We start from the raw sequence: 10,587 nt of genomic DNA, 5'->3' as shown, positions 1-10,587 counted from the left end.
AATATGTATAAAGTAAGGGGTATATAACTAATTGTGCTAGCATTGCATTTGGAGTTTACGTCTAGAATGTTAGACAAAAAAATATGACAAGGCATGCTGTCACAATAGCAAGCACAACGTAAAATACATTGATAAATTATATGTATATATGCATTCTATGTAAATATATCTTCAATTTTCATGCAGTGTAATAATAATGCTTAAAGGGGTGAGTGTACTTTTAAATAAAACACATTAAAATGTTACACAGTCCTGAGATTCTTCCATTTCCAGTGTTTTAACAAACTGGATACAATTTACTCTGGAGTATACAGGGTAAATGTAGTGTGTGCCATCATCGACCCACACTGTCCATGTCAACATTATTGTGGTGAAAATACAATATACTTCACTAAAGCGATCATATAGATGGTGCGTTTACACAGAGAGATTTAGCTGACAAATATTTGAAGCCAAAGCCAGGAACAGACTATAAACGGAAAGACTGGGATCTATTCTCTTTTCAAATCTATTCCTGGATTCAAAAATATGTCAGATAAATCTCTCTGTGTAAACGCATCATAAGTTTAAAAAAATGAATACAATGATTGTTTAATGGAATCACTTTATGGTGGGGTGGGGGTGGGGGTAGGGGGGTCATTGATAAACCAACCAACCCTCAAAAGAGGCAGGAGTCCCAAATGGAGGAAGCATTAAAAAAAAATATGTGCCAAAAAATCTGACCAGTGAGAAACTGGATTGCCCATCACTCTGAACTAAGAATTATCACAGCAACACATCCAGTATCCCCTGTAAAACCTACTCAGTGAGACCTATATTTTTCCTAACCCCAGTATTTAATTTGCCACGTTGACCAAAACACTGTTTAAAACCTGTTATAAAGAAAACCCTAAGCTATTATGTATTTACATGGAAATGGTCAGCTTGTACCCCAAATTATCTGGGAAACATCTACACCAGTGTTTTTCAACTCCAGTCCTTAAGACCCACCAACAGGTCATGTTTTGCAGATATCCCATACAACAAACAGCTGTGGCAGTTACTGGTGCACTGACTATAATTATATCACCTGTGAAATCCTCAAAACATGACCTGTTGGTTGGTCATGAGGACTGGGGTTGAGAAACACTGATCTACACTGTAATTTAAGAAAGAAGGCAGCTACAGCCATTGGCAACCATGTCACCCTACTTCCTTCGAGTCAGTGTGCCCGTGTCTGTCAATTATTTGTATCCAGATATTGTATCTTCTTATAGTCAGTACAGGTTTCCAGGCCAATGAGGCTACAAATAACACTAGGTGTGCTGCTATGTGATAGGCCAAAATATTAGCTGCACTGTTCATTGTTGCTTGGGGATTTTTTTTTTACATGTTAATTACAGAAAGAAAATGCACAAAAACAGTTTGGATTAGAAAAATTAATTTTTAAGCATAAAATGCATTTGAAAGTGAAAGTGGCAACTTTAAAGTCGGGTAACCTTAAATAGCAGCACCATCTCACCCATATATTTTTCCTGCATTTTTTCTGATCTTGAATATAGTGTTTGTCATTATTGCCAAGATCTAAGGCCAGGGAGAAATTATTTTTTGAGAGAATTTACCCACAATACAAATATTTCTAAAGCTCAGGATCAGAAACTTGCAGAAGATATTAAAAATGGAATAAGGAGGGGGTGGAGTTGGAGGAGCGGTCAGAATAAACATACACATCCCTAGTTAAAATAGGCACCACACTGCAGAAAAAATGTGCTTCATAGATGTCAGGTTAGAAATTACCCCTGCTGTGTTTTATAAAGTTGGTCTAAAATGAATATTATTTCATTCCAAGATGTGGTTACAGTTTAAGTAAAAAAATATACTGCTCTATATAACGTGTAGTACATAGAAATAGGAATCCAGCAATGGGTTTAAGGTCAGTGCATTAAGATGGATTCCCAGCTAATGTTGACATGTATCCCACTATGTGCCATAATACAATTTTTAGGTGTGATCATGTTGTTGGGCAACACAACCAAGAACTAGTCATTGGCAAACGATAATAACAGAACCTCTAAACATTAAAGAAAACACTAAGATAATGTGCTTAACAATCGGAGTATGCAACATTGGTGAATAAAAGAAATTTCGGCTGTGTAAAAACCCACGGTGGTCAATGTGAATATGTAAAGTGAATAGAAAAAAAAATATGGTGGTTGAAATTCCATTCTTGAAGTATCATATCAGAAATCATGAAAAGTGTATCTCAAGCAGTAGTTCAAAAGGTATGTCTCTCTTTCAAGGAAAATCTGCATTGTTCAAAGCTGAAAAATGATCTGTCGCTTTTCTTGTCCTTTGCCTCAGAATACATTTACTCATCTCATATGAACGTGTGTGAGCGTTGAGATGCGCGTGCACATACATTCATATTAACATAGCGTGTGCTAGAGAATTCTTTCCTGCTTCATCGCATACAATTAACTACTATGGAACATCATCATAAGCATAGTCCATCAGTTAACATAGTATAACCAGTAGATTAAGTTGAAGAGAGAAAATGTGATAGGAAATATCATTCTTGACCATCTGTCTATGGCATTTACATCAGTTAGATCCGGGATTTTAATTTTTAACTGTGAAGATCTTCTCCTTAGATGGTTCTTTTTGCCATGAGGAACAGTTCTGTCCATTGCGCGGCGCCCAAATCCATCGCGAGTAACACTTTGTTTTCTGTACTGAATTCCTGAGTTATCAAAGGATGTTGTTGAATTTCTGACATCAGTGACGCTTGTTGTAATTTCATTGCCGGTAACTTCATTATGGATTTCAAGTGTTGTAAGCAATATGTTTCCATGAGCGTCCACCTACCAAAAATAAATAACACAAAACGTATACTTTATTTATTAATTTCATAAAAATATATATAACACTTTAGTTTATTTTAAAGGGATTTCTCTCTGTAGTCAGGGACGGTGTATTGGGCCGAACCCCACTAATCACTAGAATGAAGAGGCTGCAATCCTCGGTAATGGGTTTGTACCGTCCTAAGGGAAAGGCATATCATTAGAAAATGGCATCACTTAAAGTGAACCTTTCACCAAGACAGTGCTATGTAACCTACCACCATTATGCTATAGAGCAGGAAGAACTAAGCAGATTGATATATAACTTTGTGGGAAAATATTAAGCATAACTTGTAACTTGTGGAGTAAAATCCCTGCTCATTCTGGTTTAAAGAGTCAAGTGAACAGTGTCACTCAATGGACTGGACTCTTTAGCATAGAAACCTTAGAGATTTCAAATCAATTATATATCAATCTGCTCAACTCCTTCTACTCTATAAAATGATGCTGATAGCTAAGCTAGAATTTTCATGGTGATGGGTTCCCTTTAATAAACAGTAGGGTTAACAGTATGCCAACCTCCCACCGATGCTGATATTAAAGGAGACTCCATTTTGGTTGAGTGCTGCATCCACCTCGCTGTACTTCCCCAGCACTACAGTACAGTGGCAATCGGGAGGTCGGACCGCCTGCCTCATATTATTATAGCATATCCCGGAGCTATAAGCTGAACGCTGTATTTAAAGTTTGTCACCGATGTTCTTTAATTCAGTATAGTAAGCTAATAAATTATAGCCTCAGAGAAAAAAATTACCTTTCTTGGTAAAATGCTTTTTATTTGCAGACTCAGTTCATACACGCATAAACAAATTATACTACACACACTAAATTTTTACAGTCCAGCAATGCTGCCGGCTGCATATAAAGGGCTATTTGTTTCACTATTAAATATTTTCATTGGTTAGCTATATATAGATTTTATATAACAACTAGCTGGCAGGTTTTTTTCATTATATAGTTTTGTCTGTTTTTCACAAAAGATGATTGTTCTACATGGACCCAATGATTAATTATTGCTAAATGATTCTAGCTATATTAAAGTGCAAAGTGTTATCACAGTGGCCCAGTTGTGAGCATTGTTGTAGTGCAACACTTCTTTCTTTTCTGCAGGGTTACACATGGAAGGGGTTGACATATTTGGATTAGCCCCCTCCCCACAAAGATTCTAATGAAATGTTGTTTTTTTTTGTAATTTTTTTTTTTAATTTAACATTCAGATCCCTAAGCTACGACCAGTGCTTTGCTGTTTGCATTAATTGGCACTGCTCAGGGACCAAGTGCCATGGCTGCTCTGTGCCTCAGCCACCTTCCTAAATATTTTGGCTGCTCTGTGCCTTGGTCGCCTCCCTAAATATTTGGCCCACTTTTACAGCATGGATGAAGTCGTTGTAAATGTTTAACCCCTTCAAGACAGAGCCCTTTTATGCACAAAAGTCCGGGTCAAATTAATGCAATGTCCCTTCCCGCCTTCTAAGAGCCATAGCGCTTTTATTTTTCCAACTACAGGGCTGGTTGGGGTGTAATTTTTTGGGCCATGATCTCTAGTTTTTATTAATATCATATTGGTGTAACAGAAAAATTTTGATTGCTCTTATTTTTTTGTGATACATAAATTAATAAAATCAGCAATACTGGTGCATTTTTTTGTTTCCGTTTACACTGTTCACCGGGCGGGAACAATAATGTTATATTTTAATAGATCAGACAATTCCGCAGGCTACAATATGTAATATGTTTGTTTATTTATTTATATTTTTATTTTTATAATGGGCAAGGGGGTATTTTAAAGCGACTGTACCCACAATCTGACACCCCCCAAACTATTTGTACCTTCAGATAGCTGCTTTTAATCCAAGATCTGTCCTGGGGTCCGTTTGGCAGGTGGTTATTGTCCTAAAAAACAACTTTTGAACTTGCCCAACGGCCTGGGATTAGAATATCTGTGCCCTAACTTTGCACCACCCCTCCGTCCCTCATCCCCACCCTCTTTATCATTAGGAATGTTACTGGAACATTTTCTCCTGTCTGAACACTGCACAGGTGTCTTAATGATCCAGCCCATGTTCAGTATTTACACAGCTGGGGAATAGGAGACAATCTGCCTGGAACATTCCTAATGATGAGGAGGTGGGAGAGGAGGGACAGAGAGGTTGTGCCAGTCTAATGCATAGACATTCTAAGCCCCGGCCGTTGGGCACAGGCTGCAAGTTTAAAAGTTGTTTTTTAGGACAATAACTGCATCACCTTCCGAACGGACCCCAGGAAAGATCTTGGATTAAAAGCAGCTATCCGAAGGTACAAGTGGTTTTGGGGGGGGATCAGATTGTGGGTACAGAGTCGCTTTAAACTTTTATTGGGAGGGGGTTTATAAGGTTTTTTTTTAATACTTTAAAAAACTTTTTATTACACTTTTATTTATTTATTTACTGTAAAATATGCTATCATTAGATTGCATACACTGGTCCATGCTATGCCATAGCAAAGCATAGATCAGTGTTATCGGTGATCTATGTATAGAGCCTACCTGAGAGCAGACTCTACACAAAGATTGCGGATCCGACAGGATTGAGGTAAGGAGCTTACCCCCGCCTGTCAGCACGGCTACAGGGGTCCTGATCACTCAGTGACAGATGCTTGATCTGTCACTGAGCACCTTAAATGCCGCTATCGCTTTAGATCGCGTAGTTTAAGAGGTTAATGAGACTCAGCTGCGGGATCGCCCGAACACTGATTTGAGTGGGATTGCTCTCTCTGCAGCGCTCCCGCTCACATTAGAAAGCTCCCGTCAGTACAGGAATGTATATATACATTCCTACTGCACGGGGTATGTGCAGTAGAAACGTGTATATACATATTACTGATGTGAAGGGGTAAGTATGTATTCATAATTTAGGCTAAGATTACACAAGCCGGTTAAGCCATCTATAAATAAATCATGTGACATTAGATTGTAAGTTTCTTTTTAATTGTGCAATGGATTATTTACTTTTCTAAGCTCATAATAGGAAATGTCTAAAATGATATTACATTTAGTTACTAGGAATGGCCAATTTTGTACTATTATTCTATGTAAAACAAAAACTGGTTTAACTTGCCCACAGCAACCAATCACAGCTCAGCTTTCATATCTTGAAGAGTACCAGTCATGATATTTGCTGACTTATTCAGCAGGTGGTGGTTCCAGATACAAGAAGTTTGGGTGGATACTACCATGCCTGGTTAGTTCTGTGCACAAGCCCTATTGAATCAGAATGGGACTCACACACGGAACTGATCCAGCATAGCTGTATACATAGTTACATCCAGTGACAAAAGCAACTGCATGCCGATCAGGTCAGCAAATATCATGACAGACACCCTTTAAGATCTGAAAGCTGAGCTGTAATTAGTTGCTATGGTGAAGTTACAACAGTTTTTTGTTTTGCACAGGTAAATCTAGGCCTAGAACCCCATAGATTTGTGTTGTATAGACTCTTTATTGTTTTTTTTTAATTTATTGTAAAGATGTATATTTTTGTGTACCTGTGCTTATTGGTTATAGATCTTTTTTGCGGAAACAATGAAGATCAGTGATGACAGGCATACATAATTACTATTCACCATTTATTTTTGTTCACTGAGCATGCCATTCAGATCCTGTGTTTAGCTGCTGAGTTTACAATGCTGACAAAACTGTCAGACCTGGGTATGCCAGGCGGAAAGCGTATATTATTTCTCTTTCTTATCAGACCGGAACTGATTAAATAAATGTTTCAACAATATTATTATTAAATGATGGTATCAGACGCACATGGTGAAGTGCATGGGAGCATTAACTCTATTGACTAAATTGGAATTTCACTGAAGTGGTGATTTTGTCTACTGCAGCAAAATGTATGTGTTTAGATTTATTACAGGACATGTTTATTTAAAATTAAAAAAAGTGCATCGAAAGAGATTTCATGTGATTAAAATTTTAGATCTGGGACTCTATTAGACTGTATCCTGTTCCTGGTAATGAAGATGGCAATAAAATTTATGATTCGGTCCAGGTATACTGTTGACAACATGGTTTGCTGCATCTGCAGATAACGGTATTATACAGTAAAAGGAGGATTCCTTAGTAAGAGTAGTATGTGCTGACAGATAGAGATGCTATATTTGCAGACTGTATCTAATAAAAAGCCTGTTTTTTTAAGACTGATCATGAAAGATTAGTCCAACTCTTTTTCATTTCTATGGGAGTCAACGAGCGGACAAAAGCACATGTTTTGTTACAGCAAAAAAAAAAAAAAAAAAACAGTCTTCAGAAAAAAAATATTTGGTGTGAGTCAACTATATGGCTATGTTCACACGCCATGGAAATGATGGCAGCTTTTCTTGGACAGACATCATTTTTCAGCAAATAATGACCATTTGCTGAGAAATGATCTCTGTAAAAAAAGCCCTAATTTTGACAGTGTGTGTGAACATAGTCAAATGCAGAGTAAAAAAACACAAAAGAAATTGTGAACCCAGCCTTATGGCATATTCACATGTACCAAAACTACACCAAAAAACACAGTTTGCATCTTTCATTGACTTAACTGGAAAACCACATGATAAACCACCTCAAAACCTGCACAAAAAAGTACAGCACATTCCATGTGAAAATATGCTTCTAAAAGAGGATATCACATTTAAAGGAGATAGCAGTGTTTAAAGGTTTTATAAGGCAATGTTCCCACTTCAGGAACACAATGGGGGAAGGCAGCCGTCTCGTTATACTGTATAGATGGCCACTAATAATAATCATGGTATGTATTTGCGTCCGTCAGTATCACAAGATGGCTGCCGCACCTGCTATGTTCCCAAAGTGGGAACATAGCCTTAAAGGGAACCTGTCACCCCCGTACCGGGGTGACAGGCTCCCGACCCCCCGTTAGAGACCCCTATACTTACCTCATCCCGCCGGGTCCCGCTTCTGGATTCGGTCGGGTCCCGGAGATCTCAGCCGCTGCAGCCCGGCGGGCACGCTGAGAGATGAGTCCAACACCCATAGAGAATGACAGGAGAGTCCAGCGCTCCGTCATTCTCTATGAGCGTTGGACTCATCTGTCAGCGCGCGCGCCGGGCTGCAGCGGCTGAGATCTCCGGGACCCGACCGAATCCAGAACCGGGACCCGACGGGATGAGGTAAGTATAGGGGTCTCTAACGGGGGGTCGGGAGCCTGTCACCCCGGCACGGGGGGTGACAGGTTCCCTTTAAGTTGTTTAACATTGGGTTTGTTATTTTAAACATTTCCTGCAGCTGCTGTAACTTTCTAAACTTTCAGGCAATTTTTTTTAGGGTTCTTAGTTGCCCGAGATTTGTAATTCTCAAGTCTTCCAGTACTTATCAGTATCAGCTGGAAGTGGTATTATTTCCAGTCTGAAGAGCAGGAGAGGTTTTCTATGGGAATTTGCTACTGCTCTGGACAGTTCCTGTCTTGGACAGAGGTGGCAGCAGAGAGCACTGTGTCAGACTGGAAAGAATACACCACTTCCTGCAGGGCATACAGCAGCTTATAAGTACTAAAAGACGAGATTTATTATTAGTATATTACTAATACTGGGACCGGTTGATTTGAAAGGAATTTATTTTTTGTGATCTACCCCTTTAATGTAAGTACAGTAAAAAAAAAAAAAGTTTTACCCGGTTGCTTTCAAATTTGGAGCGATCATTATTTGCCTTGGCTGTCTTCTCTGCGAGCTTCTTTTGCATTTGTGGGCCTCTTCCAAAAAAGATATAGTTTACAAATGCATACTCAAGCAAGGCCAAAAACACAAACACAAAGCATCCCATCAGATACATGTCAATGGCTTTAACATAAGGGATTTTAGGCAATGTTTCTCGGAGGTGAGTGTTGATAGTTGTCATAGTCAGTACAGTAGTTATACCTGAAAAGAAGTGAAGATGTAGAGTAATTAATAGCAAAGCTAAAATATTTTAATATAAAGAATATTAGCAAATCAATTAAAAAAAACAAGTAGACCTTTCAGTTGCAGTGGAACCCCTGTGCCTTCATTTTTGCATTACCTAAAATTACCTAACAGGGTATATTCAAAAACGGCATAAATTACTGTTACTGAAAATCCATTACATTCCCTTTCAACTGAATAACTGGACAAGATAATAGGAGCTGCCTTCAGGCTCCATTTAAATGACCAGGACAGTCACAGAAAATTCACAAAAAATTTCTATGACCAAAAATTGAACTTTTTAATGAAGATATTTTAATTTAATGTGGCAGAATGTTGTTTACATACACACTATTGTAATCTAACAGACAATAAATTATTGGTTGCCTATTCATCTAGAGTCATGTTCTACAAGCCCCTCGATTTGTGCTTCTTATGCTAAGTTTACACGGAGCGATAATTCGCCCGAACGTACGATAAACGATTTTGAAGTAACGCCTTTTTTTTTTAACGATCAGCGTTTAGATGGAACGATATATCGTTTAGAAAATTTGTTTTGCGATCGCTTAAGCCTATCTCGCACATAGGTAAAATCAGTGAACGACTGTTTACACGGAACGATCTGCAAATTTTTTGCGAACGATCAACGACGATTTATTAACATGTTCAAAGATCAAAATGAATGATTTTTAGCTAATCGCTTGATCGTTCGCTGCGTTTACACGGAACAATTATCGCTCAATGCGATCATTATCGTGAAAATTCGCCCGATAATCGTTACGTGTAAACGTAGCATTATGGGTTATAATAAGTTGTAAATGGGTTTTAAAGAAGGCCAATATAATATTTGGATTTCAGATTGTTTCTCCCAAAGTGCAATATTGTTACATTTTTAAACATCCAACTTAACTCTTATTAGTTATAACCACATATCTAGTAAAACTGAATCATTTTCCATATTTATGACACCTCCGGACTGGTCTTTGTTTTTCCCTTGGGATTCATTCCATGACCCCTAACAGCAATACCCTAACAGCAATAGAACCCCATACGAGTCACATTGTCTGCCTCTATAATAAACACACTCTTTACACATAGTTAGGAATTTGCTAGAGAAACTCTATGATGATAACCTTGCACATGACAAATCAGGTGTTGATCAGCAAGGGATGCATACACAATTCATTTTTTTACAAGGGTCCTCTAATATCCAAACAAAACTGCATACAAAAGGCATAAGAGTGAAACACTTTTTGGCCACTGTAGTATATTCTGTAACCTTTTAGGGTACAAACCCACTTGACGTATTTGCTGCGTGAATCAGTCTTAAAAATAAGCAAGCAAAACGCAGGTTGGCTTTATACAATTGTTCTGCGTTAAAATACGCAATTGCGTATTTTTGAAGCGTGAAGCTTGTTGTTAGCAAAGCATCAGTTGTTATCAACCTGTGTGAAAAACGCATGTAGCTTCACGCTTCAAAAATACGCAATTGCGTATTTTAACGCAGAACAATTGTGTAAAGCCAACCTGCGTTTTGCCTGCTTATTTTTAAGACTGATTCACGCAGCAAATACGTCTAGTGGGTTTGTACCCTTAGACATTCATTGTTCTTACGTGTACCATTTTTTCCAAGCTACAATATCTTGGTTTTAAAATATTGCTGTAGTGCTGTACTCTACTGCTTTTACTTGTCACAGCAGGCAATAAAATAAAGCCAGGCTATTACACTGTTTATATAAAGTTTTTTTTTTATGTTGCTCTACATTATGTTGTGTTTATCCTAAAGTGA

General features: G+C 38.1%; 1 protein-coding gene across 2 annotated transcripts in view; it reads right to left on the bottom strand.

Moving 5' to 3' along the window:
- Positions 1–2,489: 2,489 nt before the first annotated feature.
- The window catches only part of GABRB3 (gamma-aminobutyric acid type A receptor subunit beta3), a 112,377-nt gene continuing 104,279 nt past the window's right edge, over positions 2,490–10,587 (bottom strand). The window contains exons 8-10 of one of the 2 annotated variants that reach the window (XM_069972392.1): positions 8,533–8,777; positions 3,171–3,176; positions 2,490–2,840 (exon numbers count right to left, since the gene is read on the bottom strand). In XM_069972392.1, coding sequence (XP_069828493.1) covers positions 2,490–2,840; positions 3,171–3,176; positions 8,533–8,777 — 602 coding nt within the window. The remainder of the gene's footprint in view (positions 2,841–3,170; positions 3,177–8,532; positions 8,778–10,587) is intronic. The other variant, XM_069972391.1, reaches the window with a different exon arrangement.

This window comes from Dendropsophus ebraccatus, chromosome 5, assembly GCF_027789765.1.
Source record: "Dendropsophus ebraccatus isolate aDenEbr1 chromosome 5, aDenEbr1.pat, whole genome shotgun sequence".
NCBI classification, from domain to species: Eukaryota; Metazoa; Chordata; class Amphibia; order Anura; family Hylidae; genus Dendropsophus; species Dendropsophus ebraccatus.
This window is presented reverse-complemented; position numbering and strand designations above follow the sequence as displayed.